This window comes from Schistocerca americana, chromosome 1, assembly GCF_021461395.2.
Source record: "Schistocerca americana isolate TAMUIC-IGC-003095 chromosome 1, iqSchAmer2.1, whole genome shotgun sequence".
Classification (NCBI taxonomy): Eukaryota; Metazoa; Arthropoda; class Insecta; order Orthoptera; family Acrididae; genus Schistocerca; species Schistocerca americana.
The window spans coordinates 361,983,899-362,001,964 of NC_060119.1; the positions used below are offsets into that span (position 1 = coordinate 361,983,899).

The 18,066-nt window shown below is 40.1% G+C and overlaps 1 protein-coding gene across 1 annotated transcript in view; it reads right to left on the reverse strand.

Annotated features, from left to right (window-relative positions):
- Positions 1-18,066, reverse strand: part of LOC124550888 (leucine-rich repeat serine/threonine-protein kinase 1) — a 146,708-nt gene that overhangs the window by 85,768 nt on the left and 42,874 nt on the right. The window contains exons 17-22 of the mRNA XM_047125694.1: positions 14,533-14,683; positions 13,496-13,773; positions 12,038-12,183; positions 11,784-11,928; positions 11,561-11,670; positions 11,335-11,474 (exon numbers count right to left, since the gene is read on the reverse strand). Coding sequence (XP_046981650.1) covers positions 11,335-11,474; positions 11,561-11,670; positions 11,784-11,928; positions 12,038-12,183; positions 13,496-13,773; positions 14,533-14,683 — 970 coding nt within the window. The remainder of the gene's footprint in view (positions 1-11,334; positions 11,475-11,560; positions 11,671-11,783; positions 11,929-12,037; positions 12,184-13,495; positions 13,774-14,532; positions 14,684-18,066) is intronic.

Below are 18,066 nucleotides of genomic sequence, written 5' to 3' on the forward strand. Positions count from 1 at the left end.
ACTTGTGACTCAGTAGTCAGACTTCCCTTGGTGGGGACTCCTTACCATCAATGCAATATAATCATTTCATTTACACTGCACCCCTTTAGTCCAGCTGGGATCAAACAATACTTCTAAAAAAATTAAGCAGTATGATCTGTCTGCTTTATGAGACTTACAGCTGAGACACTTCAAGGTGTTCAGTGGTTTTAGGGATCTTGCTTAAGATAAATTGTAGGATGTTTCCTATAAGTTTCTAAATGGGTAAAATGTAAAGGACAATGACCTTATATAGTGTCACACCATAAGCACAATCAAGTCAAATCCAAAAGCAGTGTCCTCAATGATGCACAATACTTAGCAATGAAATCATGCGTATTAGGAACCCCTACATAGAGACAGAATACTGAACTACTGTACGGAGAGTGCTGCTGTTTACACAAACATTGAATATTCCAGAATATGCAAACATTACAAACATAAGAAATTTATAGAAATTTTCTAAATGATAAATACTAAATAACAAATATTTGCTGTCGATTGAGTTAGAACTGGCAACTTGCAGCATGCCAGCCAGTGATGATAGCTGCTATGCCACATTGGATGCAACACAGCTCACGAAATTGTTCCGTCTTTTTTCATTTTTTCACATGTTTTCATTGGAGCTGACTGTAGCATGCTATGTCCAAATTTTGTCAATGCTCCTCTGTGCAACAGTCTGGAGCAGTCTCATCTTTTGGTAATATTATCACATCCTCTTTCTACGATACCCTTGAAAGTTAGGTCCCGTCAGTGAAGCTTCTTGGTCATTGAGCAGGTCTTCAATTTCCTTGAATGAGAAGCCACATTTGTCAATATGCACTTCAGGACTGTACTATAGCTTCATACTCCTCTGTGCTTTTGTCTTCTTGATGAAGGGTCGTTATCCTCAACTTAGTACATGATGACCGAAAAGTGATGAAGGCTTCAATATGGCTCAAAGTAATGCTTTATTAACATTTCCGACAGAGCCACTTTCCACACAGGTGTAAAAATCCCTACCGAGTCTCCTTAGCTGTATCTCAATGGCCACTGCTTGGCGTTATGGCACTCTTGGCCCTTCTTCTGGGTGTCCAGGGACTATAAGAGAGCCGGATGTCTTGCTTCTTCAGTTCTGGTGATGAGATGTGTCATGTAATCATCCTGAGTATTATCCAGTTGAAACAAGAAGATTATCCATTGACTGTGGAGCAGAGAGAATGGTGACAAGCCTATATTGTCTTACTTTGTTACGTTGTAAGTGAATATCATGACACGCAGTATTGTAACCTCATCTTGCTGTTATACATCTAAAACATATCTACCCAGGTCTTACTAAAGCATTCTGTGAGGCTATTTGTCTGTGAATGGTAGTCATCCTGTGGGTGATGTGGCAACATGAAATTACCTCTAATACTAGTTTGACTGAAAAACTTGACCATGATCAGAAATCATCACATGGGGTATTCCATGGTTCAAAATGATGCCTTCTGCAAGGAACCCTGCAATTTCTGGAGCTTTGACAGTCAGAACAGCTTTGGTGACAGTGTAGCAGGTGAGGTTGTCAATGCAGTCTATTATCTGTTGATTCTCCTTTGCTGACTTCAGGAACCATCAGTTTGGTGCAATGGTGCTGCTGCAGGGAGAATTGATACCATATGCCCTGAAGGTAACTGCAGTAAGTTCTTGCATCACTGGCACTCCTGACAGTGGCTCGTATAGTTTCTAACATGTAGGTAGAGACCTGACCAGTGATACCTGCGTCTGATTCTGTCTTGTGTCTTTGGAATGTCTCCTTGGTCTTTATTTTCCTAATAGGGGTGTGGGAACACGTTGTTGAAACAGTCCAGTAGTTGATTAGTAACTTAGGTATCTTGCTATATGTCCTGTTTCTCTTACTTTTTTTCTCATGGTCACCATACAATGCCAATGCTGCATGAGTCCTGCTATTCAGCACCCTTGAACAGTGACACAGCTCCTACCCCATGGACTTCAATCTGTTGCAACGAAGATGCTGAAAGATACTTTTCTTACTTCTGAGTGTGTTATTCCCATGGAATAACACACTCACAGAAGTTGAACTCAATGTATTTCCTATAATGTATAACTCTAGCTTCTCTTAATGAGTCAATTATACATGTATTGCATTCTAGCAAGATGTTGTGTGTCCGTCCATCTCGCACAAGACTCAGGAAATAAATAAATAAATAAATCCAATGTTGTGATGATTTCTTTGGCATCATAGAGGTCACATGCACTCCATGCCTTTCCCTCATGGTCCCAAGGAGCAAATGACTCCACCCAGCTGGTAGAAGTGCCAGTCTACAGCCCACATTACCGATAGCACAGTGTTGCTACAGTTCCAATCTGCACAAACCATCAAAATACAACCTTCTGAAAATGGGTGCTTCATATTTATCAAATACCTTAACCAATGAACACCTTTCTTTGGCCACTGGGTATCAAGGACATGGAACATCTCATTCTAAGAACGACATGTTACACCTCACCTTCACGAAACCCAGGTGACCAGATGTTGGAGAGCTGTGGGAAAAATTGAAAGATGGTTGGCTGTAGATGAGCTGGGATGACAAGCAACCATTTCTGCCCTGTCAGATCATCTCTCTTCTTCAGAAATGTTCAGTTCATTAACTGGGATTCTCCTTTGGTCAGTTCCTACTTCTTCAGTGCTGCTACAGTTTCCTGGATAGCTGGATTTTCCTGTTGTTCAGCAGCAATGGCATTCACTGCAGTGACTGAGATTTCATCCATTCTGCTGTGTTCAACCTAAGGATTCCTCAAAAGGCAGTTGGTGTCCTTGTCTTCAGGTTTGCTTTTGTAGGCAATTGTGACATTGTATATTTAAGCTTGTGTGCCCATCTTCCCAGTTGATCTCACAGATCCTTCAGTATAGTCAGCCAGCATAAAGAATGGTGAACAGTTTGCCAAATAAATATGGTCAGAAATTGTTGATGGCCCAAACAACTAGAAGGCAGTCTGTCTCGGTTGTACAGTAGTTCATCTTGGACTTGTAGAGTACTTTGGAAGCATAAGCTACCCCTTTTCAGCAACTTCTTGAATACATACTGCAACTGCAAAATCCCACAACCTCAAGTGTCATTGTGAAGTTCTGTCTTGACATTTTCAGCACGCAGTAGTTCTTGCAAGAAACAGGCATTGGTACAGAACTCCTTTATGAATTGCTGGTAGTAATCTCTGGTAGTACGGACAAATTCCAAGAAAACCTTTCTCATCAGTAATGTAACAAGGAGGTGACTCTTCAAGTTTTCCCAGTGGATGTGTTGTAAATAGTCTTCACGGGTTTGCCGGCAGATCCAGAGGCAAACCCATGAAGACTATTTACAATGTAACATGGAATCGGAAAATCTGTGAATGCTCTCATTTTCTTTGGACCAGGACAGACTCTAGTGACATTACCTACGTGCCCCAATATTTTTATTTTTTGGGTGATGAGGAAGCTCTTCTTCAGATTCAGGTGGAGGCCTGTAGTCTGAAAACATTGCAACATGGTTTTCAAGTGGCATAGATGTTCTTCAAATGTCTCTTAAAAAAGGCCAGTGTTATCAACAATGCAGAGATGTGTTGTCTATTTAAGGTGTCAAAGAAGGTTGTCCATCGTACATTTGAAGGTGAATGGTGCATTATATATTACTTCAAACGACGTAACTTTGAACTCACAGAGGCCACCAGGAGTTATTAAGGTAGTCTTCTCCTGGTCAGCTTCGTCAGCCTCCATTTGTCAGCAGCCTAGCTGCATGACGATAGTTGAGAAATACTTTGATCCTTTCAAGCAGTCTAGGGTCTCAGCAATGAGCAGACATAATTTTTCGCGATTTCATTCAGTTGTTGGTAGTCAATACAGAAATACCAAGAGTCATCCTTATTTTCACAAGGACCACAGTAGAAGGTCAAGCACTCTCTGAAGGTTGAATGAGTCATCTTGCAGCATCTTCATCAGTTCCTCCCAAATTCTCTCTCATTCAGTTGGCAACACCCTATACTTATGATACACAGTGTTGATATATTTTGTTTTGCCATGGTCCATTTGGTCTGTCTTTATTCCACTACAGACCTGAAAGTACTTGAAAATTGGTGCAGAATGGCTACTACTTGTCCATGTTGTTGGCCAGTCAGGCCAGAGCCTATCAGGTGTTTGACAGTAGCTTCCTCTATTGCATTGTATGTAGTGATAGTGAAGCACAAGTCTTAGTAAATGACATTAAGCTGCCCTTCCTGGACTGATTTTGCTGTCCCTCTACAAATATCTTTAGGGATGATTTGCAGCTGCTTCTGGCAGTTAGCAGTCAAAAGTCCTCCTTGACCACCTGCAATGCTTGTGATCATCACTGGCATGTAGAATTCTCTTTTGATCCTGAGTAGCTTCTTTAAATCAACAAAAGTTTGAAGGTTTAAATGAGTATCTAGACTGAGAGTGGGAGTTGTCTTGCTGATGACAGTGGGTAACAACATTTTTAATGACAGAAAACAACTGCCTCAGCTATCTTCGTTGTGTGTGCTTGTGAGAAGAGCTTTGTAAATCTGGAGCTTCAATCTTCCACAATCTATGACTGATTGTGACGCCTGCAAGAAGTCCAATGTCAAAATAACATTACAACTACATTCTGTTAAAATGACAAATTTGAAGGAATGTTTTTGTCACTGATAATTATTCTTGCAATACATGTTCCTGTTGGCTGAACATTTACCATTTGCATCTTTCAGCACAATAGCTTTCATATCACGGATCACAGTATCATTTACCTGGCAATGATAAGTGTTCAAAACTCCAGAAAGAGACGCCCATGAGTCAACTAATGCTTGGACAGGTTGGTCGTTGATGATGATGCCATTAAGATCTCCTGACATCTTGGTAACTGTTGACCATGGAGGATTTGCACCTGTGGTGACCTCACCTCAACAGATAGCTGCCCTGCTTGCTTTTCCTGAAACTGGTGTCTACATGAGCAGATGATACCTTCATATGAGATGGGGAACAACTACGGCATGTTAGGGAGTGACAGTAGTCCAGTGTACGGTGTTGGAATTAGTCCCACAGGTTGACTACAATCATCTGCAGTTGACTGATGTGAATATAATTGTCACGATGGTTGACATCTGATAGTGTAATAGTTGCTGAACACTCGTCTTCTTTCTCTGCAGTGGAGTACACTATGTTCAGAGTCTCCACAGTGAAACCATACCAGTGTTTTTTTCCGCCATCTTCCAAATGTCAGTTGTTCTGCGGGACGTCATATTTGGTTCAGGAGTTGGTTGCACTTGCATCGGTTGGATGATGAGCGGTTGTTTGAAGGTTGTGTGAGTTAAGTTGGTCGAGTCCATTCCATCTGACACATTTGACTAGTCGCAGAGATTGGTGCTAAAGAACGATGCATCTCTCTTACCACCTGATGCATGGGGTCAACATTCCTGGCTGCTATCTCTTGCTTACTCAGTGTGACAGTTCTGGCTGACATAAACTTCTGCCTGTATCTCTTCTCTTACTATTTCACATCTACCATAGGGATAACATTCAGGAGGTTGTCGAACTTCTTTCATATGACTCTTTACTGTTACTTTTCCTCATTGCAGTGGCACCACTTGATGAATTTCTCAGTTGCTGTAACATCCTTTACATGAAGAGCTTGGTGTATGTTTTCCATAATTCCTTTAACTAGATATGGGATTTTGTCAGCTTTTGTCATATTCAGATTCACAATACAACATAAGGCCAAAACATTCTGTGTCCAGTAAGACTGTGTTGTTTCCCCACTACATTGGTACCTCCTCATCGACTGTTCTGCTACTAAGCAGACATGTTACTGGTTGCCACCAAATATTATCTTCAGTTCAACCTGGAATTTGTCCCAGCTATAAAGCTCCTCTTCACTGTTCTCGAACCACTGCTAGGTTGTGCCATCCAAGTAAAAGTACACATTTTCCAAACACATCATATCATCCCATCTGTTGTATCTGGTGACTTGGTGAAATACTTTGCGCCATTTTGCTAGGTCCTGACCAGGATCTCCTAAAAATGTTGGATCTTTCGTGCAGTTTACTTATCGCTGTTTTGGAATTCATATGGACCTTGGGAGCAATGTATTATTGACATTCTTGTTCCAGTCTGTGTAATTGATAGCTTCTATATTGCCTAACTGGAGTCACAATGATGCATATGTTTTCAACTACCCAGTATCTCCTCAAAACAATGTCACATCATAACTACAATCAAATCCAATTCTACAGTGGGGTTTCACTTAGTAATAATGAAAGCATGTTTACTACCACACAGTAAAGCAAGACCAAAAAAGGTCAACAGCAAGAAAATTTTGTGAAATTGCAGATTTTTGTACAGTGGTAGAGGGAGGGAGGTGTGTGTGTGTGTGTGTGTGTGTGTGTGTGTGTGTGTGTGTGTGTGTGTGTGTGTGTGTTTCATGAACAACATACTAAAAATCCTGAATCGTGAGGTGTGAGCATGTGCATGGAGGGTCTTTAAAGGCTGACCCCCCCCCCCCCTTTCTTTAAATCCAGAGCTACCAGGAAAATGTACAAAATTAAAACTGCATTAAATTTTCTATAAAAAAGGTCCTATTAATTTTTTTCTCTAGGACTAATAGTTTCTGCTTTGCAGTGGATGGAAAAATCACAGATCATTTTAACTAGTTTTTAAGTGGTATAAAATTGATGTTTATTGTCAAATGAAATGGATTAAGAACAAATATTAAATGTGTGTACCGCATCTAAGTGCAAGAGAACCATATTAAAGGATAAACTGTATTCTGGGGCTGCAACCGGGTGGAGAGGAGGAGGAAGGAGGTTACAAGTGTGAGGGAAAGTAGGTTGCCGGATTGTGGTCACACACCTCTCTCCTTCATATGTCTCTAAACTGAAGAGCAAATGAGTGATTCCTCATTCTCTCTACCCCACTACACCACAAACAAGCAACTACAGGATATTTCAGAAAGTAAATCTGACCCTTTCACAGCAACCTTTATGAATCACTGGTAATGTAATATGCAGACATGCTCGGGAGTGTTTATTTTCCAGAAAGTATGTTAATACTATGTGGAACATTGGTGTGGATTACTAAGAACACTAATGCAAGAAAAACGTATGGAAATCTATGTTGTAAATCTCTCCACAGTGTTCTACACCGCTACAGTGATTCTTAGTCATTCTGTATAGCAGCTGTAGCATTCTCCTGGGAAAGGCAGCTTCCTCCACCACAAGCACTGCTTGCTTTACAGTTTAGAGACAGACTATACCTCCCCAGTATTTCCTGTCTAGCTCTCGTATATATGTAGACAAAATAATTTCACCAAACTTGTGTTTGTATAGTAGAAGTTATTTTCAGTTTACAAGTGAGTACATCTTTGCAGTTGTTAAGTGAGCTATTATGGAAAATACATTCCTATAAACAAATAGCGGAGATGCTGAGTTGTGATAGGCACAATAAAAAGATCCACACACTCATAGCTTTCGGCCATTAAGCCTTTGTCAACAGTAGACACGCATACACACACGCGCACACACACACACACACACACACACGCAAACGCAACACAAAACCTAGCCACTCGTGGTCGTCGCATCTGCAGTGATGAACAGTCCTTCTCTAAATATACCGAGGGTCTCACTAAAGCCTTCACTGACTGTAATTATCCTCCCATCCTTGTACAAAAACAAATCTCCCGTGCCTTACCCTTCCAGTCTCCCACCACCTCCCAAAGTTCCACAGTCCAGCCACAGAGGAGCATTCCCCTCGTAACTCAGTACCATCCGGGACTGGAGCAACTGAATTACATTCTCCGTCAGGGTTTCGATTACTTCTCGTCATGCCCTGAAATGAGAAATGTCCTACCCACTATCCTTCCCACCACTCATACTGTGGTATTCCGCCGTCCACTGAACCTACACAATATACTCGTCCATTCTTACACAACCCCTGCTCCCAATCCCTTACCGCATGGCTCATACTCCTGTAACAGACCTAGATGCAAGACCTGTCCCATACAGCTCCTACCACCACCTACTCCAGTCCAGTCACAAACATCACCTATCCAATCAAAGGCAGGGCTACCTGTGAAACCAGTCATGTGATTTACGCACTAAGCTGCAACCACTGTGTTGCATTCTATGTAGGCATGACAATCAACAAGCTGTCCGTCTGCATGAACGGCCACCAACAAACTGTGCCCAAAAAACAAGTTGACCACCCTGTTGCTGAACACGCTGCCAAACATGATACCCCTCATCTCAATAACTGCTTCACAGCCTGTGCCATGTGGATCCTTCCCACCAACATCAGCTTTTCTGAATTGTGCAGGTGGGAACTTTCCATACAATACATCCTACGTTCCCATAACCCTCCTGGCCTCAACCTTTGTTAGTCACTGTCCTCACCCCCCCCCCCCCCTGTTCCCATTCCAGCACTACACAGCCATCATTTCACCACCACACCCAGTCTTTTAATTTATTTTTATTTTTATTCCTCTCCTTTCCGCTACTTACCCCCTCCGCACCTTCTCTCCTGCCCTCTGTCTAAACTGCAACACTTCACTGTCCACCACTCCCACCAAACTACCTCTCCCCCTCCCCGTCCCAGCCTCCTCCTTACCCCCGTCCAGTCGCCACTCCCACCATGCACTAGTGCTACTGGTCGCAGTGTAGTTTCAGCTCTCTGAGCCTGCAGACGTGTGTGCAAGTTGCGTTTGCGTGTGTGTGTGTGTGTGTGTGTGTGTGTGTGTGTGTGTGTGTGTGTGGACTGCTGACTAAGGCTTAATGGCCGAAAGCTGTAAGTGTGTGAACCTTTTTACTGTGCCAATTGCGACTCAGCATCTCCGGTATATGGTGAGTAGCAACATTCCTTCTATGGTATTGTTACATTCCATCTTGGATTTTCCATTGTTTGATTCCTATAAACAAAGACTGAGAAGGGCTTGATTTGTACATATGATAATGTAGTGTTGGTGGGAAAGGGATTGAATTGATAAATATGGAATCTTGCTGCTGACTGTCATTGACAGCATACTGCACGGTTGTGTAACCATGATGTAATCACTTGGTGGTGAATTAATGAATGACCAAAAATTCTCTCACCATGAATTTTGTTACTGGTAGATGCATAAATCTCCATAAGTCAGGAATTGCTGGCATTTTTAAAATGGGCTGCAGTGAGTAGAGCCACTTCCCACACTTCCACACTATATCTTGCAAGTCGGGTGTAATTTGCTGTAATGCATGCTTGATGTGTGTTGAAGTATCTGAAGGTCCATAACACTAGGTGATGTACTTCTGTTACAGAGGATGCCAATTTAAGCCACTCGCCACTGGACCTCTTCAGATGTTGGGAGAACTGAGGCTGGGGTGATGCATTTGATACCCCTTGTGCTGTGAAAAGTATTCCAGTCATTGATAGTGAAGGCAATGAAATCAATATTGTCGAATACATTTTACCTGCATGTTACATCTGGAACAGGCTCTTCAGTGTGGCTCCAACTGTTGAGCTGTTTTAGATAATAGCCATTTGACAACTGCAAATAAATACTCACTTAATCAGTTGATAATAACTCCTCTATATAAACACAAGATCAGTGAAATTATTTTGTCTATTGAAGTGAGAGAAATGAACAGGAAATGCTGGGGAGGTATACTCTATCTGTGACCTGAAAAGTGGGCAGCAGTCATGGAGGGGGAAGCTGCCTTTCCCGGATGAACACAACAGCTGTTGTACAGGATGACAAAAAACCCAGTTCCCCGCAGTCCTTACGCATTAATTCGTATTTGTGTACCATGTAGTAATCCAAACCACTTTGTGGGAAATAAACACCCCCAGGCATGTCTGCACATTACGTCGCCAGTGATTCATAAGGCGGGCTGTGGAAGGGTCAGTATAACTTTGTGAAACACCTTGTAGCTGCTTTTTGTGATATAATGGGGTAGAGAAAATGGGGAACCACATGCTCACTCTTAAGTTTGTAGACTTATGAAGGAGCGAAGTGCATGGCCAAATCTTCATGCTTCTAACTTCCATCCCTCTTTCCTTTCCATCCTGACATACCTCAGAATACAATTTATCCCTTAACATGGTTCTCCTGCACTGTGTGGTACACACATCTAAAATTTGTTCTTAACCCACTTCACTTAATAATAAACATCAATTTTAATCTATTAAAACACTATTTTTAATAATCTGCAATTTTTGCAGCTTTTGAATGCGGAAACTATTAGTCTCAGAAAAATAATGAATAGTATCTTCTTCTAGGAAATGCAGTTCCAAATTTGTATTGGGAAAAACATTTCACGGGAAGCTCCAGATTTCAAGATATTTAAAAACATAAAAAAGTGATCTCTAGAAAACCACACACACCACCGGTCAGGAGTTTTAGTCTGTTGTTCACAACCCCCAACCCCCCCCCCCCCCCCCCTGCGCCCAAATAATGTACAAAAATTGTAAATATATGATTTTTTCATTAATTTTCCTTTGTTGACTGGACTACTATGAACATCAAAGTACCGACAAAACACAACTGAACTCCTGTATAGAGAGTGCTGCTAATTATACAAGTATCAGATATTCGAGAAGATACTAAACAAGAAAAACAGTAATCGCTGGTGATCAGGTTCGAAGCGGCAACCCGCACAATGCCCTATTGCATGCAGCACAGCTCACACAATGTCTCTTTGAGACTTGGTTATTGTTGTTCACTTTTAAAATGCTGGCACTTCTGTGACTTTTTCATTTTGCTTTTACAATCCTCACAGGAAGAAGCTTTTTTTCTCCAGAAATCTGAGGCCACTACTTTTGTTGAATATTTGTGTTGGATGCTAATGTCTGTCTTCATCTATGTACACTTCTGGCAGGTAGCATAAAACAATGTACTAATCCACTGTTTCAACTGATGGGCTGTGTCTGTATGTCATTTTATTTACTAACATACAATCTCACTCTACTTACTAACATACAATCTCACTCTACTGAATCAAACATCCTTTTTTTACGTATTTGAGAAGAAGAAGAAAGAAGAAAGACTGGTTACAAAAATGTGGATTTAATTGCAACTAATTAATTTTAGATTAATATTGCAAATTTTTCTATCCACTGTAAGTGTGCTTTTTATTTTCTAGTTACATCATAAAATTTTATCGCTGATGATAATTGCACCACCACTAGCGAAGACATAATGAGCTGTATGCCTTTATAGAGAATGCATTTTGGTAGAGGTCATGGCTTCCACTCTACCAGAAACTATAAAAGAAGATCCATGCTTTTGTAGTTAACAAACAGAGTTGTATGCCAAATGAAAATGTAGGACTCACCTGGTGACCTTAGACTGAAAACTGTGTCATAAACCAGATTGCAAAGAAGTCTAATGTTGTGGCGTGTCTTACAGCTGACTTCTATTGTGTCAAGTACTCTTGGAAGACCACACTTTTCAGCATCTACTATGTTGATAAACCTGTTAAAACAAAATGAAAAGTTCAAATACAACTATAAAAAACTGCATTTTAACTAGGACAAGAGAAAATTCTTTTTTACACTTACTTATCCCTTATTATCTGCTGAAGTTCCTCTGATGTTGATGCTGGATACTGTTCTCTCATTAGATCATAGTGTGTACCAATAATTAAGACAGGCGAGTTTGGTGCTCTAGCCTAAAAGCAAGAATAATAATAGTTATTACCTTTAAAACATGAAACTATTTCTTAATACTGGTAATAATTTTTTCAGATGTAATTCTCATTCGCAAACACTTGTAAAGGCTAACCTGTATGTTCACCAGCCACTGTAAAATCTCGTTAATGCCTTTCTGTCCATCAGGGATTCTCCACACAACAAGATACAAACTTCTTTTGGACAGGAAATACTGATGTGTAGCATAATATTCCCTTTGACCTCCAAAGTCCCATGTTCTAAAACAAAAATCAATTAATAAAATATTACAAATTTAAGCAAGGATATATTTTTGCAATGTAAGTCATATATTTTATTTACAACATCCATCACTGTAAAAGACAAAACCTGAAAACAACTGGTCCATAAGATGACTGCCCTCTTATCTTCTTCTCATAAATCCAGTCTCCAATGTCTACACCAACTGTTGACATGTTACATCCTCTTGCAGTTTTCACATTTATATTTTTATTGCCCATCCTTTTCGCCCAGTGCTGAAAAATAAAGGTTGGCAATGATTTCCAAAACTAAAATTGTTATCATTGTTAAGTAGAATATTAAGATTAAGGTATGCTCAGTTGCGGAGAATTACAGAGGAAAGAGAAATGAGGCACTACTGTATCAGATAACATGATGTAGTACGAAAATCAAAATATGACACCCCTACTTTTCATTACATAACATGCCTCATTTTTGATTTCCCACTTTTCTTAACAGTAGACAATATGTGAATGAAGAGTGGGGAGATAGATTAGATATCACCACACGTGCAGTACGAAATGGAGGAAAGAAATAACGAGAACGAGAACGATAACGATAACAACAACAACAACAAAGTGCAGACACTTTTAACATGACAATTATGGCTGAGAGGTTTTAGATCTATGATTATGTAACATATCAGCACACGTTGGGCCTGAAGTGCCTTGTTTATGATATTTCCAACTTCAGCAACCAGTTTTGTGGTCACCATTACCAGAAGCTTGTGTAATCCACTTTACTTTGTTGTGTGCTGTTTTCTTTTCTTATTTTCAAATGAGTAATGGGACTAATCCTGATGCACCTAGGGGTGCGGGTACAGCTCCCACAACACCAGAAAAGACTGATGATCCCTATGACCAGATGTAAGTTTCATTTCCACAGAAGCACAATCACAGATGTAGGCTGCCAACCCTGTGAGAGGGAGGTGGTCCTTGATCCCCCTCACCCCTCTACCCTTCCCATGGAAGTTGAAGTTCTCATGCTTGTGGACAGCTATCATGTTAAAGTGTCCTCACAATTATAATACATAGACTGATTAAACAAATCTAGCACATTAAAAATTTCATATGGCACTGATGACACCAGAACAAGAGACACATGTGCAGATGGGTAAGATAAATATTCTCACTGCAAAGTGTCTAGAAATTGACTTTGTTTTAATACGAACTTTACCACTATGTACAAATTCAATGAGGCAGTGGACATTTGGAAGCCATGCAAATAACAAATCCCCTAATGTCTCAGTGATGTCCTACACTGCCATACAATCAAATCTTTCTCTGAACAGCAAAGATGAATGTTGGGTAAAATAACGTGAAGCAAACACAAAAGTCTGGACAGTTGCATTTATGTGATTCTTTCAACTGACCTGTCTCATTTCACTTCACTTGTACAATATTTCATTCACTCTTTACTAAATGTTCATTCCTGGAAAACAATTACTGCCCTCTGTTTGTCACATATTTAGCACCATATCACAACATTCTCACACTAATAACAAAGGATTTTGGGTTTCTACACTGAAGTTTCTAAATTAATATCTACCTCAACAGGCTTCTTTTTGTATGATCCAGTTCCCTCCTGCCGCAACTGCTCCAAAAGAGAAGTTTTTCCAATTCCTTGGACACCAACAATCATTAACTTCATTCGTGCATATGGTCTTGCATCCTCAAGTACTGATTTCAGGTAACCAATTACATCCATTGTTTTATATTTCTTGGAATCAATCATAGATTTAAGCGGTTCCTGAAGACTGCATCCACGTGTATTCAGATTCCATAGTCTGGATAACAGACCCATCTGGGGTGGGAGTTCACAAATATCTGAAAATAAAACAGTATTTACACTAAAAATACAGAAAAAAATCCATCTATGAAATATTAACAATTAAAAAGTAAACATTTAAGAAAATCAGATGAAGACTGGCATTTTCCGAAGTATCTCTTGCTAAATGGGAGCCAATGCAGAAGGTGGCAGAGCTGACACAAAACTGTTGCCAAGTCTGAAGATAATGTTTCACAATAAATCATCAAAAACTAATACGTAATAATAAACTACAGTAACATCCTAGCACTGATAAATATGGTTGCACTGGTGGTAATGAGGGCATTTGCTGCCAGCGTATAAAGAAAATAATAGTAAAAGAAAAATCATACTGAACAGTAAACGAGCATCATGTCCTAGTCCTAGTTTCCTTCCACTTAATATATGATCCAGAGTCAACACTTACAATGATAGTTTTTTTTAATTTCTACGGCAATTTCTCCTGTAAAATATTTCCTTTATTTATTAAGTGAATAAATGGAAATAATTGCACTCTAATAAAACCATTTACAAAATGTGGGCTAGAAAACATGAAAAATATGTGAAATTATGAAAGACAAATATTTAAATGCCTTAAAAACCTTATCTTTTTGTTTTTTTGAATCTGATTAATGGCAACAAAAATAATATTTTTATGCAAGCTACTTAAGAACTATTGACACACTTTCTGAAAATGTAATAAGACAATATATAACAGTACCAATATATGATTAAGCTTTTCACTATACCAAATGGTCACAGTTAATGTATATAAATACCTGGATTTCCACTGACGTTTAAAACAGATAAGTTACTCAGTTCATGGATGTTTTGAGGTATTTCACGGAGCTGATTGTTGCTAATATCCAACATACTCAAATTTGGAAACATAAGTCGATTCTTTGAACTGGCAGGAGAATTTAACAGGTCCTGAAAATAGGAAAATGATACAACTCTTTTTTATTTATTTACAAAATGATAGGAATCTTCTCTCCAGTACAAAAAAAAATTGTTTTTTGCTTACTGCTATCAAAGACAGTGGAATTCATAGTGCAAAGAAATGTGTATGAGCAATCGCGTAGTACAACAAGTTTACTACATCTACAATAATGAGAAAAATTATTAGCACAGTACTGAAATGACTTTCTTTAGGACCACACATGAATTTTAACAAATATCCTAGTTAAAGGATCACATTCCCTTATTTGTTATTGAAGTTGAATTTTCACTTTGTCACTAAACCTCAGGAACTTTCTCATAGTGTTATTTGTTTGTGGATTTAACATGTACTGAAATAAGAAACTAAATATTATTTCCAGAAAATTAGATAGGTGTTAGAAAAAGGAAGCACTGTCTAGTATGGTAAATGATAGGTTCACCTACGATGGACAAAATGAATGTTAGGACCATATTGGAGGCACTTGAGAAAAGATGGTGCTGTCATAATGTCTAATGAACAAAACCTTTGGATGTTTGCACTCTCTCTCTCTCTCTCTCTCTCTCTCTCTCTCTCTCTCTCTCTTTGAATCTGTTATGCCAGAAAAATACAAAATTTGAGTAACTATAAAACAAGATAAAATTATCACCCTGCTAATGGGCATATCAACCAGGTCTGTCTCTGATCCTAACAACTGACATCTCTTCACATGGAGTCGTCTTAGTCTTATCACATAACTTTCCAAGTGACCTTCACCAATTGCGTAAAAAACATTATTTCGAACGTAAAAATAACATTCTCAAATGAAAAGGAGGCTGTAGCGTTTACTAATGGTGTACAGGAATTTAAATTTTTTTTTACACCACTATAAATTTCACCCAATTACAAAGCACAAACCTTCCATTCCCTTTCTGGGCCAAAATTCCAACTGTCCATCAAACTGCACACCAGCTCCAATGCTGGGCTTTATATCTACCAAATTTTCAAAATATCAACAATTATGAAAGGATAGATCACTATTCACCATGAAGATGACATGTGGAGTTGCAGGAAGGCACACATGTTACACACTAAGCTTTCAGTTGAAGACACACACACACACACACACACACACACACACACACACACACACACGAAGATACATCTCATGCACACATGACGACTATCTCTGGCCACTCTGGCCGGACTGCAAACTCTTGTGTTGAAGGAAAGCAGCCATCAGGTGTGGGGCATGAGAAAGGGAAGGACAGCAGAGCACAGGTGGGGGTGGGAAGAGCGCTGTCTGGCAGTGTGTGCAAGGATTAGAAGGCAGCAGAACATGGCTGCCAAGGGCAGCTTTGGGAGGCTGTGGGGAGTCAAGGGGTGAGGGGGGGGGGGGATGGGGAGTGGAAAAGGAAAGGAGTGAAGAATGGGAAAAGACTGGTGAGTGCATTGGGAGAGAGTGGCATGCAGTGAGGGTGAGGGGAGGAGGTGATAGAACAGAGGGAGCAAAAACTGTTGGGTGGAGGGTGTGTGGACAGTAGGTATTGTAGGATGAGTCTGGGATAATTTTGGGAGCAGAGAATGTGCTGTAAGTACAGCTTCTATCTGTGCAGTTCAGAAGAGCTGATGATGGGGGAAAGTATCCAGATGATCCAGGTTGTGAAGAAGCCAATAAAATCAAGCACATTACCATTTATTACTGCTCATCGTAACAATGCTCAAATGCAGAGTTATTACCTACATTGCCTATGGGACCAGATCCAGGGATCAATAGCAACTAAATTGTTCCCTTTCAAATGGGCTGTGACATCAATCAACTGTCATAAGGCTTCCTCACCATGTTTCAGGATGTAGCAATAGCTAAGAGGCAAGATACTACTTTCAGAAAAGCACTACCCTATATGCAACAAGCTTGGCCAATCACACTATCAACAGCACAACAGTCAACCCTGTGTCAACATTTTGCAAACAACAACTTCAAGCTTTCAAAAGTGTGCTATTCTTAATTTATGAGAATGAAATATGCAGGGTTGTTATTCCATACTCTTTGTTATACTGCATTCTTAACTTACTTCATCAATTACAAGTATAAAAAATATTTATAAGAAGAACGTTGATTGAACCAAACTGGATGGGGACATTACACACCTCATCCAGCATTGCCAGGTACATAGAACACAACAATCAGTGCCTTCGCAAACATTTTCCACAAGGCTGGAGCCCAAGCAAAGTCCCGATGCTGATTTAGTGGGACATTTCTTGGAAGCCATGTGGCTCACTGGAATAATTCATACTCCTACTTCCTATAAGTGCTTAAGTTAACAGCACACTGCCATGACATCCACCATTATGACTTTATTAAATATCTTTGCCACTGAGGGTACACGCAATGCAAGACTGATAAATGGATTGCAACTTACAGCAGCCACTTTAAAGTGCATCTGCACTTGCAACAACATGAAACATCTAACCATGTCCCTGTATCACCCTGCATACAATAGCACTGCAAAGACAACTGTGCATACTTTTAAAAATTCAGATGCTTAATAATTTTGTGTTACCACATCTGCAAGAAAATTAAATAGTTTTCTAGCATCATACAGAGTACTACCCGTCAAGGGCAGCAGGCAAGGCAAGATGATTCACAGTCAGCCTCACTGAATGCTCACCAATTTACTGTTCACACCGATGATGGGAGAGGAGGACAGTGTCACACCATCCGAAGCTGATATGCGAAAGTGAGCACAAACATTTGGAGTCACACCAGGATGAAACCAGAGATCTACTGCGGCTCGTTATGGCCATCAGTTGGTGACGGTTGAAACATCTCAGGATCAACTGTGACAACACCAGGATCAGCAGTGCTTAAGCTATCTGAGCCAGGTGTCATGAGCTCTCACCAGGTAATGCAGCAGCTACCATTCAGTAACTTCTGACTGACTGTTCTCTTCTCCTATTCGATGGCAACACCCATTTAAATGAAACAGCATCTCCACAGCCTTCTCACTCAAGGGATGTCCAAAGCAGAAGACTGTCAACCATTTGCACCCTACCTACACTACCTACATACTCCTTGCACTGGGTGGGTCATTTTAGGAACTAAAGGCCATTTCAAAATAGAGGATGGAGGTTGTGATTAAGGAGCCTCAGTAATACACCGACATGAAAAATGCATCACTGCACTCTGTAACTGCTGTGATGTGGGCCAGGCTCCATGTGCGCCAGCAGGCTAGAGTCTGGCATAGGCCACTTCTGTATTTACTCATGCTGCCTTTCCATACTGACCTCTGTGTGCCTTAGATGAACTGTCTGACTTCTTTTACTGTGTCTGGTTTTCAAACTGAGCTATAAGAAAGAAATGGAAACTCATTCTCTTTCTTCAAAGTGAAATAGA